General features: G+C 36.2%; 1 protein-coding gene and 1 pseudogene across 6 annotated transcripts in view; one reads left to right on the top strand and one right to left on the bottom strand.

Annotated features, from left to right (window-relative positions):
- Positions 1–17,322, top strand: part of ELP2 (elongator acetyltransferase complex subunit 2) — a 48,653-nt gene that overhangs the window by 4,926 nt on the left and 26,405 nt on the right. For all 6 annotated transcript variants that reach the window (XR_005362507.1, XM_038543490.1, XM_038543489.1 and 3 more), the window contains exons 3-11: positions 2,235–2,305; positions 6,317–6,473; positions 6,886–6,963; positions 8,722–8,786; positions 9,578–9,644; positions 10,143–10,283; positions 12,265–12,360; positions 13,812–13,912; positions 14,113–14,244. Coding sequence is in view for 5 of the 6 variants with exons in the window: in XM_038543490.1 (XP_038399418.1) it covers positions 2,235–2,305; positions 6,317–6,473; positions 6,886–6,963; positions 8,722–8,786; positions 9,578–9,644; positions 10,143–10,283; positions 12,265–12,360; positions 13,812–13,912; positions 14,113–14,244 (908 nt within the window). In the remaining variant the exon portion in view is untranslated. The remainder of the gene's footprint in view (positions 1–2,234; positions 2,306–6,316; positions 6,474–6,885; positions 6,964–8,721; positions 8,787–9,577; positions 9,645–10,142; positions 10,284–12,264; positions 12,361–13,811; positions 13,913–14,112; positions 14,245–17,322) is intronic.
- Positions 10,586–10,959, bottom strand: LOC102151696 (annotated as a pseudogene).

The following is a 17,322-nucleotide window of genomic DNA, read 5'->3' as shown; positions in this document are numbered from 1 at the left end:
GGCTCCCGGTGCATGGAGCCTGCTTCTCCCTCTGCCTGTGTCTCTGCCTCTCTCTCTCTCTCTCTCTGTGTGTGACTATCATAAATAAAATAAATAAATAAAAATAAAAGCTTTAAAAGTGAGGTTACATAAAATGAACTGCTTGTGTTTCACTGTAATCTATAAGTATTACATTTGATTTCCTCTAAGATGAAGGCTGTATCACCAAATAATTAACATTTTTTTCTAACCCAAGTATTAGTGACATATAAAATTTTAATGATACCATTTTATATTTTCGGGGGTGCCTGACTGGCTCAGCCAGTAGAGCATGTGACTCTTGATCTCAGGGTTGTGAGATCAAGTCCCATGTTGGTTGTGGAGCCTACTTAAAATTAAAAAAAAAAAAAAAAAAAAAAAAAAAGTATCTTTTTTTTTTTTTTTTTTTTAAGATTTTGTTTATTTATTCATAGAGACACACAGAGAGAGAGAGAGAGGCAGAGACACAGGCAGAGAGAGAAGCAGGCTCCACATAGGAAGCCTGACGTGGGACTCAATCTCCGGATAACACCCCAGGCTGCAGGCGGCACTAAACCGCTGCGCCACCGGGGCTGCCCCGTATCTTTTTTTTTTTTTTTTAAGGATTTTTTTATTTATTCATGAAAGACACAGCGAGAAAGACAGACATAGACAGAGGGAGAAGCAGGCTCCCTGCAGGCAGTCTGATGTGAGACTCAATCCCAGAACCTTGGGATCACGACTTAAGACAAAGGCAGACAGTCAACCACTGAGCTACCTAGGTGCCCCACCGTTTCATATTTTTAAACTGATTTTTAACACATTACTTTTCTCTACCTTATAGTAATTTCCCAAATCATGTAGTTAAATGGCTTAATTTCTGTGATGTATGAAGAGATTAAAGCCCAGAATCACAGCTGGCTGGCAGTAGAATTAGGACATGAACCTGGGACTTCTGACTACAAATCCAATATCCTTTAGACAATCTCCCAACTGCTTCCCCTAAGTATCTAGCACATAGGCCAGAAGAAACAAACCAATGGAAAATACAAACCCAAATTCTATTTGATTATTTCTTCCCCTTTTGGTTGTTACTCCTTCTGTTATCAACAAGAAGTTGTAAGTGGTTAAAATAGCTACTTTAAAATATTTGTCTTATTTCAAAAATAGGTCATTTACTTGGTAGCAGCAGCTGACTATAATGTCTTACATGTTATTCCTGCCAAAAGTGTTTAGACTGAATCTTACATGAGGAAACAATCAGATATATTCAGATTGAGGGTCGTTCTTCAAAACAACTGGCTAGGACTTCTCATTGTTGCAAAAAGGGGGGACTGGGAAACTATTCTAAATTGCAGGAGACTAAGAAGATATGACAACTAAATACTGTGTGGTCCTTAGATTCAGAATTTTATTTTATTTTTATTTTTAAATATTTATTTATTTATTTATTCATGAGAGAGAGAGAGAGAGAGGCAGAGACATAGGCAGAGGGAGAAGCAGGCTCCCTGCAGGAGCCTGATGTGGGACTCGATCTCGCAACTCCAGGATCATGCCCTGTGCTGAAGGCAGAAGCTCAACTACTGAGCCACCCAGGCTTCCCTAGATTCAGAATTTTAAAAAGTTATAAAAGACGGTACTGGAACCACTTGGGGCAATTTTAGTATGGACTGTATGTCACATTAATGATACTGTATCAACTGTTAAAACTGTTGAATATGATAATTGTATTGCAGGAATGTAGGGCAGTGTTCCAAATCTAGTAAGATAGATGATAAAGTTTTTGAGAGTCAGGGGTCTTGATATCTGCAATTTATTTTTATTTATTTAATTTAAAAAAATATTTTATTTATTTATTAGAGGCACAGAGAGAGAGGCAGAGATGTAGACAGAGGGAGAAGCAGGCTTCATGCAGGGAGCCTTATGTGAGACTTGATCCTGGGACTCCAGGAACATGCCCTGAGCTGAAGGCAGACCCTTAACCACTGAGCCACCAGGCATCCCTGCAATTTATTTTTAAATGGTTTGTCATAAACAAAGAGGTCTATATATATATATATATATATATATATAGATAGATAGATAGATAGATAAAGATGTTACATAAATGTGGCAAAATGTTAACAGTGGTAAGTCTAGATAAGGGGTGTATGAGTTTTCTTGTATCCTTTCTGTAGCTTTGAAAATTTTCAAAATAGCTAGGGAAAAAATATTTATGGAAATATAATTTTTTCTAGCTCCTTCTACTGAATTAGTTTCTGGAGGATCTGATAATCAAGTGATTCACTGGGAAATAGAGAATAATCAGGTGAGTAGACATGTTTATAGTTATAAGAAATGACTTGTATCTGCTTTTATTTTTCAGCTCTTTTCCTTATAGCTACTGTGTTCTTTTATGAAGTTGCTTCATTTTTATCAGTAATCCAGATCCTATATCTTCTATACTTCACATGCCCTGTATCTTTCCTCTAATATTTTCTCCTGTATTCATATGACTGTTACTCATTTCTGTTAATTTCCATCATTTTGGAATGGTTTTCAGACTGCACTTACAGGGGCTGTTCTGTTTTCAGTGATAGCAAAAATTAATACTGCCCATGTTCATAGGAAAAATGTTACCATGTGGATTATAGCTTTACATAATTCTGAGTAATGTTATGATATGCAGTGCTGAGTATGGATGGATCTCTATTGATGAACACTAGGTCATTTCTAGTTGTAAGCAAAGATTAAAAGCATGTTAGACATTTGGACATCTGTCGTGCAGAAGATGAAGATGAGATAGAATCCTGTTTATAATTCATGTACATGGTTTTGAAGGAAAAAAGGAACTTAAATAGCTAAAGTACAAGGGTAGCTCCATGAATATGTGCTCTGACTTGCTGTACCACAACCATGATGCTGTGAGTGCAGTAGAGGTTTGTTTTTGTTTTGTTTTGCTTTATTAAAGATTTTATTTATTTATTCATGAGAAAGAGAGAGAGAGACAGAGACACAGACAGAGGGAGAAGCAGGCTCCATGCAGGGAACCTGATGGCGGGACTTGATCCCGGGACTCCAGGACCACTCCCAGGGCCAAAGGCAGGCACCAAACCGTTGAGCCACCCAGGGATCCCAGTGCAGTGGAGTTTTAAGAAGTGGCCTTTGAGTTGGGTAGGGATAATTTCCTTGGGAGGAATTTAAGGGGCTAGAAGTCCTGGTAGGAAGACTGGTATAAATAACAAAGCTCAGGTGGCTAGAAGTCCTGGTAGGAAGACTGGCATAAATAACAAAGCTCAGGTGATAAAGGAGATCGCCTGCTCAGAAGTATCCAGTCTTAACCAAAGCCTAAGATGTCTTTAGGACAGGCTTCTCTAAAGTTTATTCAGAGAATTATTCATCTTTCAAGAAGTTAACATGAAAAAAGGAGTCTGGCAAATCAAGGTTGGGAAATACTTTTGGTATATATACCTAAAGTATAAATCCTATACTTTTTTTTAGAGAGTCCCAGTGTACCATGAGTATAGTGAAAACCCTGTAGAGTTCTGACATGGACGAATGTATCTTCGTTTAACTAGCATTTGCCAAATTTCTTTCAAGTCTGAACTTTTTATTTTTTCTTTTAATCTCTTAGCATTCTTTGTAACTCTGAATGACATAGTTTTGGAAACGTTCCTAGGCAATTCATTGTAGGCAGTAAAGTATAATAGAAGATCGTGTGGGAATGTGAATATCACCTTTAAGAGTTTGCTTTATTAGCAGGCATTTGGTAGTCATTGATGATTTCTAAGCAGAAGAATACGAATGTCAAAGAAGACTAATCTGACAGCAGTGTGCCAAATTAAAGTAGGAAAAAATATGAAGAAAGTGGTGGGATGTGTTTTTGAAGGGAAGATGATTTTGACATTGACTAGTTATCAAAGGGGTAGGAGCTGGTATCAGGGGAGTGAGTAATTAAAAATAGTGGGATTCTGTTTTCAGGTCCTGGAAGAAAGGTGCTTCTACAAAGAAAAAATAAGGAAGTAGGAAGGAAGATGTGGAATTTACTTGTAGACCTGTCACTTGAATTACTGGCCAGATATCCAGACTTGTCCTCAGAAGGAGAGGATAGGTGTGGAGGTGGCGATATTGAAAGCACCTAGACTTGAAATAAGAGCAGAGAGGGGTGTAGCAAACTTAACTCCTGTTTGGATTGATCTTGGCAGAGGAATCCAAAGATTGATTTGAGCACTCATTTTTGAGATTTTCGAGGTGACACTTGCAAAACTCTTTCCTCAGTGTTGCCTTATACTTCTGTCAATAGAGAGGACTGTACTTGAGCAAGTATCTCATGGCAGACAGCAAACTTAGAAGCCAGAAGAGAATGTGAGGCCAGATAGGGTGGAGGACAGCAGGAGGGTTAAACTCCTAAAAGGGGATGAATGAAATAAGAGGATTTAGGGGGAAGGGTCCACACATGGAAACCTTAAGAGGCTTACAGGTTCCTTTTCATACGCATTTCCATGTATACAGGTGCTCAACACACTTTGACTTCTGATAAAAGGAAATAATCCTAAACTGGTATAATGAGAGATTTGCACCTCCAACGATTAAGTATTGTTTATTAACAAGCTGGTGCACTTGAGAGGTTTCTTTTGTTTTTCAAATTATCTGATGGTAGATATATAATCCTGCTTAAAAATGTAAACTGAGTAATTTCAAAAGATTTAATTTTTTAGGGAGTAATGATACAGACTCATGTAAAAAAAGTTTAAATATAGAAAAGTATAAAAAAGGAATTATGAAACCTCAACAGAATTAATAACATTCTAATGACCATTATTCTAGGTGTCTATTTTGTCTGTATAATTATACATAAAAGAGATTATACTGGGGATCCCTGGGTGGCTCAGTGGTTTAGTGCCTGCCTTTGACCCAGGGTGCGATCCTGGAGTCCCGGGATTGAGTCCTGCGTCTGGCTCCCGGCATGGAGCCTGCTTCTCCCTTTGCCTGTGTCTCTGCCCCCGCCCCCCCCCATGTCTATCATGAGTAAAAAAAAAAAAAATCTTTAAAAGAGATTATACTGTACTTGAGTTTTTAAAAATGAGTTTTTAAAGAAGCCCAAGGTCAATGATTATACTAAGTTAACGTACAGATCCTAATACATAACTGTTAATCATCATCTTGAGTGCCAGAGTTTTGCTTAATTCAGAAAACAACTGAGCAGGTGTTTTTTTTTTTTGAGCAGGTGTTGAAGGGGCTTTTCTATTTCAGTAGACAGCAGATTACAGAAGACATCTCACACATTTCGAACTCTAAAAAGTATACCTAAAATAGCAGAAATGATACCACAGGGAATAATCTTGCATGGCAGGCAGGTAGATGGGATTTCCTAGTTCCATTTGTGATTTTTTTCATGTTCTCGCTGTACCGGATTCAGGCAAGTATCATGAGTGTATGCTAAAAGTACTTGGTAAAAGTTAGATGGAGAATAGATTACCCAATTCCAAAGTATGATCTCACATAGTATCACCAAAAAAATTAACTTCACAGTGAAAAAACCTGGCAGACACTACCTCTACTACAATACCAAAGTTAACATCACTAAAACTGGGACTGAGTGACATAAATGTATTGTCTAATGTAATGCTAGTGGATAGTAATGATGTCAAAATGTATAACCAGAATATAATATCATTAGGAAATATCACACTACAAAAGAAGGAACATTCCACAAAGCTGGTTGTAGTCTTCAAAAATATCAATGTTGTGATTGTCTTTCTCTGTTATCTTTTTTATTGGCTACAGTGTATGCCTATGATAATTTAACCAGTTCCTTTTAGAAATTTTAAGTTGATTGGAATTTTTCACTATTATAAAGAGTGTGGATGAATGTCTTTCTGCATTTGTCTTTTATTATTTGTTACACTAATGTAGGTAGCATCTCAGAGTAGATTTTTTTTTTTTTTAAGATTTTATTTATTCATGAGGGACAGAGAGAGAGACAGAGAGGCAGAGACACAGGCAGAGGGAGAAACAGGCTCCATGCAGGGAACCTGACGTGGGACTTGATCCCCGGTCTCCCGGATCACGCCCTGGGCTGAAGGTGGTGCTAAACCGCTGGGCCACTGGGGCTGCCCTCAGAGTAGATGGGAAATTGCTGTGTCAAAGACTGTGTAGGTCTATGTGTCCTTACTGTGGTCAGACCATCTCTGAAGTTTACATTCTCTTCAATTTGAAAGAATGTATTTCTGTGTCAGGCATTTTAACTGTACCTTTAATTCTGTGATTTTAGTTGAATAAAGATGGAACTCTTAATTCCTTTTTTATCACATATTTTTGTCCATTCTTTCTGATACAGCTTTTAAAAGCTATCCATCTTCAAGGCCATGAAGGACCTGTTTATGCAGTGCATGCTCTTTACCAGAGGAGGGCATCAGATGTTGAATTACATACATTGATAGTTTCTGCAGCTTCAGATTCTACCGTTCGAATATGGTCTGTAAAGGGTTCAGAAGGTAGGTTTAGAGACACTATAATCCAAACGAAGTAGTAATTGTCAAATGAATGACAGAAGAACATACATACCATTTTCAAGTGTTTTAAGTCCTTTTGTTCTCTGTAATGTTGTTAAAAGCTGATCATATACTGGTGAACATTAAGGAAGGCATGTGATGTAATGAGTGCTGGGTATTCTATAAGACTGATGAATCACTGACCTCTACCTCTGAAACCAGTAATATGTTAATTAATTGAATTTAAATAAAAATTTTTTTTAAAGTTGATCATTTAAATTGACATGGTCACTGGGGTCCCAGGATTGACCTCTCTCATCCCATCCTGCACCCAGGGCTGTATTGATGCTACTCTACCTTTTCAGGTAGATAAGCTCAAAGTTAGTTGTTCATGATTTTTTTTATTATTTCTTAGTAATGTGCCTTCAGACCTTGAACTTTGGAAATGGATTCACTCTGGCTCTCTCTTTATCTTATTTGCCTAATACTAATGGTGAGTACCCTGCTGAATACACATTAAAACAGCAGTATATTTTTATCTCCATACAAGCAGAACCTAAAAGAAACATTGGGTCTTAATTTCATATCTAAGTGTTTTCATGAAACAAGTTGAAACATGGGTAATATACTTTTTAAAAGAATTAAAGTATAGTTGACAAAATGTTAACTTTAGTTTCAGGTGTACACCTGAAACAGTGATTCTACTACTATGTACCTTATGCTATGACTAGAAGTTTACTTTGGTTTTCAGTATTCAAATGATCTTTGTACATAAAATTAAAGGAAGCTGCTAAGAATTTTGATAACTGTTGAAAATTTAAGTCACTTAATATGTACTTGGTATTGATACTGTTATCTATCAGATATCAACATTTATAGGTCTTATTTGGGAAAATTAACTCTCTGAAGGTGAAGGTCTAGGATAAGTAGAAAAAATACTGAAGATGGACCCTATGAATCTGTGAAGATGAGAGCCTTTTCACATCTTGCATAATGACCATTTGCTCGAGACCACTTAAAATTTCCCAATAGGAAACTTTCCCTTTATACTCTGAAACCCGTCTGTCTGTACCTTTGATTATCCTCCACAAAGTTTATGGCCTGTGAGTCGGTCCATCTCTACCACCTAAGTTGCCTGGAGAACATAGCTAGCGCAGAAAGGCAGGCCTGGTAACTGTCAGTCTCTGGTGCCCTCTGTAGCAGGAACTGCTACTCTGCGGTTTCATGTGATGCTCCCACTTTGTGTGAGGGCTTCCCAGTAGGAGGAATTCATACATTCTGGCTTTATAACAGAGAATTTAGTTTTCTTCCCATCCACACTGAAGTCATGTGACTGGGGTTTGTTTTTTGCTTGATTTAAACTGAGAAAATCTTTGAAAAGCACACTTATATTTACATTTACTTAGAAGAAGTCATTTTATTTGCTGTCCTTTGGTAAAATGAATTAATTTTTTATAGCCTCATCTTTCATAGCATTTTAACCATGTGCTTTTTTTTTTTTTAACAAATTGAGGTATAAGTGATATATTAGTTTTAAGTGTACAACATGATTCAGTCTTTTTATATGTTGAGAAATGAGTATGTCAGTACAGTAGGTGATTAACATCCCTGACCATACATAGTTACAGAATTTTTTTTCCTTGTGATGAGAACTTTTAAGATCTACTCTTCTTAAAAAAAAAAGAAAAAAAAAAAAGATCTACTCTCTTAGCAACTTTAAATTGCATAATAATTACATGCCCTTAATAATTACAATGCCCTTTTACTTTATTCTCTACATGCTTTATGAATTTGGTTTTACTGTTGAAATCTCAAACAAAATGTAAGGTGCTTCAAGTAACAAACATACCCTTAAGTTTTTGTGCATTAGCTGTGATGCTAGGCTCATAGCTCTTATATTTTCTCACTCAGTTGGGCTAACAACTTTTTGGATTAATCTTCTGGTTGGCTTGATGAAATGCTCCCAACTTGCTTCTTGTGTTTCTCTTTTCACCACTAATTCTATCATAAATGACACATGATGGAGGAAAGGACTCTCGGTTAATTAGTAGTCATTCTTTGCCAAGGAGCCATTTAATAGAACATTTTAGAGTGTTCATTTTATTCTTATTGACATTTATTGAGGACTTTCAATTTATTTGTTCAGGGTGTGGAAAATAGAAGCCTGGATTCTTTACCCAATAAAGAATCCAGCATTGGTGGTAATAACATGTGATGGAACATTTACAGTAAAGCTTTTTTATTCTTCCAGTACCAATATTAGCATGTGGCGATGATGACTGCAAGATTCACTTATTCGTTCAACAAAATGACCAGGTAATTAATGATTTCATTAAGATACTAGAATTATGTTCTGCTTAATTATACATCTTAAAACAGACTATTTCCAGATTGTAGAATTTTAGGGTTGTTCTAATCTAAACCAAAATAATCCAAAAGGAGAATCTTTTTTGACAGTCCTCTCTTAAGACAGCTTTACACTGTGAACACCAAGTAAGTGCTGCCTTGGCCATGTGGTCCAGAGTTGTTAGGTGAGAAACAGGTCATTAGATGGGGGAAGGACAGGAGGAATATGTGGGGTAGTAGATTTTCGTTTTCTTTTTTCTTTTTCTGTAAATTTTAAATAAGTATAACTTATGGTGAAATTCCCCTGGCGGTGTTTATTTGTTGTTCTGAGCTTTACCTATACATTGAGTGGTTAAATTAGAGGAGGGAAGTTGCAGAAAAGAGATTAACTTCAGGCTTATTTATTTAATAATGGAAATACCTGTTTCTTTGCATTCTATAAGAAAGTTTAAAATGGTTGTGAATGTCCAGCCAACCAACTTTTTTCTATAGGACAGCGCATGTCAGTTTATCTGACAAACATTTAGAGTATTTAAGGTCTATAGATACTATCTTATCTACCTAGATGAGTTAAATGATTATGAGATTTTTTTCATTCCCAAATGAGACCTCTATCTTCTATCTGATCAGATAGTGTTCCCAATTTAAAAATAAAAAACCATTAGGTGTGTTAGGACTGGCTGTGATCCCAATGAAATCACTGATATACATGAAAATACTAAATTCTCACATCAAGCCTATGATTTTTGTTATCTTACTAGTTTCAGAAAGTGCTTTTTCTCTGTGGACATGAGGATTGGATAAGAGGCGTGGAATGGGCAACCTTTGGTCAGTATGAAATCTTGCTGAAGTACATATAATGGAGCAAGTGTGTGGATCTTTCAGAAAAGGAGCTTCTTAGGTTTCATTTAATGTTTTCTTTTTACGTGATATTTTTCTATTGTCTCTATTAGAAGATACTTACCCCTTTGTTATCTATTAATTGGGGTGATAGAGGGTGAAATTGATGTTTTAAACAGGACACTAGCTGACTATTACCCATGCAGACATTTCTTGAGTTCTTTGTAGAATCTTATAGACTGTATAAGAATGCTGCATGTTAAAAAAAAAAAAAAAATGCTGCATGTTGTAACCATTTATTAGCATTGTATGTATATTTGCTAATGTTACTAAAAAAGATTATAGGTCAAATGAATGAAGAGTAGGGAAGCAAAGTCTCAGTTTTTCAGGAAATCTAGAGATCACCATATTGTAGAGGAGAAAAATCTTATAACTAAATTTAAGAATATAATGTTTAAAAATATATAACATTTGTTGTTTTATTAGGTAGAGATCTTTTCCTAGCAAGCTGTTCACAAGATTGCCTGATACGAATATGGAGGCTGTATATAAAATCAACATCTTTAGAAACTCAAGATGATGATAATATAAAACTGAAGGAAAATACTTTTACAATAGAAAATGAAAGTGAGTAATAATGAAAATATTTAATGTAACAGCTTCCTAGCTCATTCATCTGTTTCACTACACACCTGTGTGAAGGTTATTTTTTCAGAAGTATCAGTATCAGATCAGATACATTTAAAAATTTATTTTTTATTTTTTCATTCATCAAAAAAACATTCAAGCTCCCAAAACAAATTTGAGGAGTTAATTTGGGTTTGAATTGAAGAGCAAGGCCAAGTTAAATATGAAAACCAAGGTTTCATTTGGTAAAGCTGAAATCCATGTACACATTCTAATCAAAGACCAGTCCCGCGTAGGATTTTTCAGGTGTTCGCTGCCTTTGCTGCTTTGGCTTTGCTTTTCCCCTTCCCTTTTTCTTGCTTTACCTTCAGCCTTTTCCTTTGCCTTTGGTTCATCTATATGGGATACTGTCCATGCTGGTCTAGAAGGCTCTTTTTGTTTCTCTTAATTTCAGTCTCTATTTTCATGTCATCTTTTTTCATCTTGTACTACACACTGAGTTTGCTCTTGACAATGTTTGGGTACCACCACAGTTGCTATCTCTTGAACATCTTTCATTAAAACATCACTATCTATTTTAAGAATACTTTTTTAAGTTTGCTGAGTTCCTTTGGGGCATTCTTTTTTCTCTTTTCTGCATCTTCCTTTTCCACTTACTCTGTAAGCTTTTAGCCATATGTTACCTGGGAAGCGGGAAACTTGGAGACCAGACACTGCACACAAGCCACGCTGACCGGAAGCCACTGCCTATACGTTTTTTTAAAAAAGGTTTTATTTGAGGATGTTATTTTTCATATATGAGATTTATTTTTCTTCCTAACCATACTAGTAAGATTTTTAAAAATTGCTGAAAATGTTTAATATTTTCTTAGTAAATTAATTTGTAAAATGATGCCAAATTTTCAGCGTTAGCATAGGAAGATCTAAAGGAATAAAGAGAATTATCTATACCTTTACTGAATAAGAGACATGCCAAAGCACTATACTTCAGTGGTATATGTAATTCTGATTTTCTTACTGTCTGGAGTCAGAACAGTCCCCCTGCATGATAGATCCTGCTGGAATGTTGTATTTGAAGGAAATATTTTTGAGTATTCAACTAAATTATAAAGTTAGCCCTCAGTGAGCGTTGTTTACCTAGGAATACTCTTCCTTGTTATTACTCTGTTTTTTAAAGCCCATTAGGGTTGGGATTTTGTAACATCGTTTTATGGGGAGAACCAAAAAATCCTTAATCAGTGTGTTATGAGTAGCTAGCTAATCCCAAGTAAGAAATTTTTGTGATATTTTTATCAATTATTTTATTTGAACAGTCACAATACTGATTTGACTTCCTCTATTTCTGTATTTAAGCTAAGTTTCTTAAAAATAGTATTAGGTTATTACACATTGATAGTGTGGAGAGCAAGGAAAGCTGACATGTCTGGTTTTGCTTTTTAATTGCAATGTAAGAGTAGTTGTTCCTGAACACTTTTAAAATTGAACATATTCCTTAGCATGTATTTATGATTAGATAGAAAAACTTGAGGGAAAAATTTATATATCTTTAGAACTTTTTTCTTTGTAATTTTGAACAGTGGATAAAATTAATTTATTTTTTGTTGAATCTAAATCATGTTCAGATTTTTGTTTTTTTTTTTTTTTTTTTTTTTTTTTTTTTTTTTTTTTAAATTTTTTTTTTTATTTATTTATGATAGTCACACAGAGAGAGAGAGAGAGAGAGGCAGAGACATAGGCAGAGGGAGAAGCAGGCTCCATGCACCGGGAGCCTGACATGGGATTCGATCCTGGGTCTCCAGGATCGCGCCCTGGGCCAAAGGCAGGCGCCAAACCGCTGCGCCACCCAGGGATCCCTTTTTTTTTTTTTTTTTTAAATTTTTTATGTTCAGATTTTTGAAGGAGGGTATGTAATTGTACAATTTGGTTTTAAAAATTCTTTTTAGAAGGGCTTTGAGAAAAGAAAATGTCATTTTTGTTATAGGTGTTAAAATAGCATTTGCAATTACTCTGGAGACTGTACTGGCTGGTCATGAAAACTGGGTAAATGCAGTTCATTGGCAGCCTTCATTCTACAAAGGTAGGGGAAAAGCCGTATATGTATCTCTCATTTCAGGTAAATCTCATGTACAGAATGAAGTGGTGGCTCCCCGCCCCCCCCCCCCCCCCCCCCCCCCCCGCCCCCAGTGTGATTAAAAATCTCGAATGAGGAGCCTGGCTGACTCAGTCAATAGAACATGCAATTCTTGATCATGAGGTTGTAAGTTTGGGCCCCATGCTGAGTGTAGAGGTTACTTAAAATCTTTAAAAAAAAAATTATAAAAAATAAAATCTGAAATACATTTTTTTTTAAAGATTTTATTTATTCATGAGAGACACAGAGAGGCAGAGACACAGGCAGAGGGAGAAGCAGGCTCTATGCAGGGAGCCTGATGTGGGACTCGATCCCAGGACTCCAGGACCACGCCCTGGGCTGAAGGCAGGCGCTAAACCGCTGAGCCATCTAGGGATTCCCTGAAATACATTTTTAAGTTGGCAAAGTATAAAACTGCAGCTGTTGGACATGTTCTGCTGGACAGTCAATTCCATTGAAACTTAAACTCCTGAGTGGGAAAAGTGTGAATGCTGCCCTGATGCTGAAACCACCACTCCCATTTTAAGTCTCTTAAAACTTTTCATCTAGTCATTATGGGATATAAGAGAAATTGACTTTTAAGCCAACTTCCAACTTCACTGGAACCTTTGTCCCTGGAAATAAAAAAGTTGGCATAATACTGGGATGCAACATTTATGAAAAAATAAGACTCTCTGTCCCTTTCTTTTGCCCTCAATCTCCCATTTGTGAAGTGATGTTTGCATACTAAAGCTGGCGCTGTGGTGTAGAGCTGAATAAGGCATAAGCCTCACATTCCTCCCCCAGCTTATTCTCCAAGACAAGAGTAGAAAATATGAATAATGAATATGAATGTAATCACCATTCAATTGTTATTAATATTGTTATATTAGTATTGCCATATTTGCCAAATATTGCCATATTTGTTGTAGTTAAAAATATATGTATATTGTTGGTATCGAGGGACCCCTGTGTATTCTTTCCTGAACCTTTTCCCCCTCCGTTCTTCTCTTAGGGCAACTACAGGACTGAATTCACTGCATATCATTGTCATGAGTATTTTTATACTTATGCTACACATTTATATAGCCCCAAACAGTATTGTTTTACAGCTGTTAAAACCTGGCATCAATATATACTCTCCTCTTACAACTTGCCTTTTAACTTGACATGTTTGGAGATCTATCCATGTTGATTCATATCGCTCTAATTTTTATTAAAGTATAATACTCCATTATCTAAATATACCACAACTCATTCATCTGTTCTTCTAATGGTAGATTTATGTAGTGTTTCCAAAGTTTGGCTATAGTAATGCTGCAAGTGAATGTTCTTGGAGTACTCATATCATGTTTTTCTAGTAATCTATAAACATAATGCTTGTTGGTCACTTTAAAGCATTTGCTTTTATTCTTTAGATGGTATTCTCCAGCAGCCAATGAGATTGTTGTCTGCCTCAATGGATAAAACCATGATCCTCTGGGCTCCAGATGAAGAGTCAGGAGTTTGGCTAGAACAGGTAAACATGTGAATATTTAAGGAACAGGAAATTGGGTTTAATAAACAGTAGTTAACTCCCAAGTTTGTATTCCTGGAGATGCAAATGTTTACTCTTTATATATGCTAAATAAGAGGGAACATAACAATCTCTGAAATCTGTGATTTCTACTGTGTGAAGTGTGGAATATTGATTACATATTATTTTCTATTATTGCATAGGTCCGAGTAGGTGAAGTAGGTGGAAATACTCTGGGATTTTATGATTGCCAGTTTAATGAAGATGGTTCCATGATCATCGCTCATGCTTTTCATGGAGCATTACACCTTTGGAAACAGAATGTGACTAACCCAGTAAGAAAAGCATATTTAAATAAAGCATTTGTGATCAAATAGAGTGAAGTGAAACCTAGATAAGTTATGTTACACACTTATAATACTTTGCAGAAACATAGTAGATGTGCTTAAGTTCAAATGACATCATTTCTTATTATAGACATTAATACTGTAGTTATACTAAGAAACTTAAAGCTCTTCTAAGGCATAAAGTATTCATTTGTCCATCATTGTTGAGGTTCTGAAATTTGTACATAGGTAAACTTTCTACATAAGTGAACTCTAAGCTGTATAAATTTTAAGCTCTGCCTTTAAACTCTATGCATTTTTTGATGGGAATGTTTCCTAAAATGTTTAGCTTCCCTGTCTTCTTAAAGGAAATAACATAATTTGGTTTTCCCGTGGACAGTTGGGTGCTCCATAGATAATTACTAATGAATGATTGACAAAAGGGCAATAAGACCATCTGTTATTTTGTGAAGGAATATATTAATGCTCACAGGGCTGTTGATAAGTGTAATTTTATTTTATTTATTTATTTTTATTTATTTTTTTGATAAGTGTAATTTTAAATGGTCCTCTAAATCCTGGGCTCTTTTTACATCTTTTTTAATAATAGTCTCTTCTCAAAGTGAAGTAATCTTCTAATCATGTGTCTGCCTCTCATCATTATTCCATCTCTTTCTCATTTGCTTCTGGTCTACTTCTTTGGATTTGGGAAATAGGATTGCAGGAACAGTAACTAAGAGCACAGGCCTGGGAACTAGATAGCCTGGGTTCAGAGCCTGGCCCCAGCATTTACTGGCCCTGTATCCTCGAGGGCATTGCCTGACCTCTGGTCTCAGGTTCCTCCTCTGTGAAATGTGGATGGAAATAGCTCCTACTAATAGGGTTTTTGTGGTGCTTCAGTGAGTTCATATTTGTACAGTATGAAAAACGGGGTCTGACACACATGTGGGACAGTATGTTAATATATTTCAAACCAAGTATATAAATGAGAGAAGAGCATTGAGTGAAATGTGAGTCAGTAGATTCCGAATGTGCATCTCATGGGTTACTTTATAAAATAAAAGCTCATGGATTTGTATAATCTTTAGTTGATGGCCTTTGTAATAGTTGTATCATCCATCTATGAAGATTTGACTTCTCGGTGCATGGAGTGATTTACTCTTTCCCTTATATTTTCCATTTGAAGTTGACCTTCAAGATTGTTTCTACTAGTAAGGAATCAGACCTGTATACACAGAGAACAAATTGATGGTTGCTAGAGGGGAAAGAGGAGTGGGAGTTGGGCCAAGTAGGTGAAGGGGAATGGGAGGTACAGGCTTCCAATTATGGAATTAAGTCATGGGAATAAAAGGCACAGAAGGAGTTATAGTCATGATATTATAATAGTGTTTATGGTGACAGTAGCTACATCAGTGGTGAGCATAGTGTAATGTGTAGATATATTGAATCACTATGTTGTACACCTGAAACTAATGTAATATTGTGTATCAACCATACATACACTTTGAAAAACAGAAGGATTGTTTTTGCTATGAAATGAACCAGGGTTGGGCACCTGGGTGGCTCAGTGGTTGAGTGTCTGCCTTTGGCTCAGGTAGTGATCTCTCGGGGTCCTGGGATTGAGTCCTGCATCAGGAGCCTGCTTCTCCCTCTATGTCTCTGCCTCTGTCTCTGTCTCTCGCGAATAAATACATAAAATCTTAAAAAAAAAAAAAAAAAAAGAAAGAAAGAAATGACCAGGGAATCATCAGCTAAGGCACCTGTTTTAGATTTTTAAATTTATTAGAGCACGTGTGCACGTGTGTATGCATGTGTGGGAGGGAAAGAGGGAGAAGAAGAGAATTCCAAGCGACTCCTTGCTGAATGTGAAGCCCAAAGTGAGGCTTAATCCCATGACCTGGAGATCATGACCTGAGCCAAAATCAGGAGTTGGAGGATGCTTAACTGAGTCACCCAGGTGTCCCTAAGGCACTTTTAAATAAGATATTTTTTAGGATAAATTTTTTTCTTAACTTGAAGCTCCTTTGAGTCATATTTCAGTTTTAGTTTTTGAGGGCCTTCATAGAAAAAAAAGTGTCAGATGAGTTAAAAAAAAAAAAAACAAAAAACCTCAAGCCACAAGACAGAATTCAGGGAACTTATAATTTGACTTCAGATTTATAATAACTGCTTACCAAGTATTTAAAGTGACTTTAAAAAAAATAGACTTTATAGACTTTATTTTTAAAGAAGTTTTAGGTTCACAGAAAAATTGAGCAGAAAGTACAGAGAGTTCCAGTACACCCTCTTGCACCCATGTGCATAGCCTCCCACACCAGAGTGGTACATTTGTTACAATTGAGGCTGATTTTAAAAACAAACACTGCAATTCAGGACTGTTATAGTGGAAAACTGTACTGATAGTCCAAAAGTGCTGCCCTTTGTTCAGAGCTTTTTGAAAACTCCCATTAGTGCTAACTTTAGAATCAGTTTTTATGTCACAGAAGAAATTAATAGCATTTCTTAGTCACAACTGTTTAATTTTTTTTTTACCAGAAAATAATATAGCTTAGCTTAATCACTGATTTCATCATACTTTGCTTTGAGTGACCTTTTAGCTATTTATACAAGTCTAATTTTACTCTAAAGATTGTTTTACTACTACTTGAGGTGGTTCAAAAAGATGCTGTGTGGACCAGACATAGGACATTTTCTGTTACTTGATTGTCTCTATTCACATGGTTGCTGGTACAGGCTCCCTCAAGAGGTGGGCCAGCTAGGTTCGATTCAGCCTCTATTCTGTATACCTGTAGCTCCTTTTACTTGATAAAGAAAGCTATCAGGGCACCTGAGTGGCGCAGTTGGTTAAGCATCCAACTTTTGGTTTAGGCTCAGATCCTGATTTCAGTATCTTGAGATCGAGCCCCACATCAAGTTCTGTGCTCGGTGCAGAGTGCTTGAGATTCTTTGTACCTCTCCCTCTGCCTCTCTCTCTTGTACACGTATACTTTCTGTCTCCTGTCTCTAAAATAAATTTTAAAAACTTAAAAAAATTTAAGCCAATCAGGCACACACTCAGAATCTGCTGATTCATTTTACATAATACTC

The sequence above is a fragment of the Canis lupus genome, chromosome 7 (genome assembly GCF_011100685.1).
Source record: "Canis lupus familiaris isolate Mischka breed German Shepherd chromosome 7, alternate assembly UU_Cfam_GSD_1.0, whole genome shotgun sequence".
Classification (NCBI taxonomy): Eukaryota; Metazoa; Chordata; class Mammalia; order Carnivora; family Canidae; genus Canis; species Canis lupus.
The sequence above is the reverse complement of the archived record's forward strand: the minus strand, read 5'-3'. Positions and strand labels throughout refer to the sequence as shown.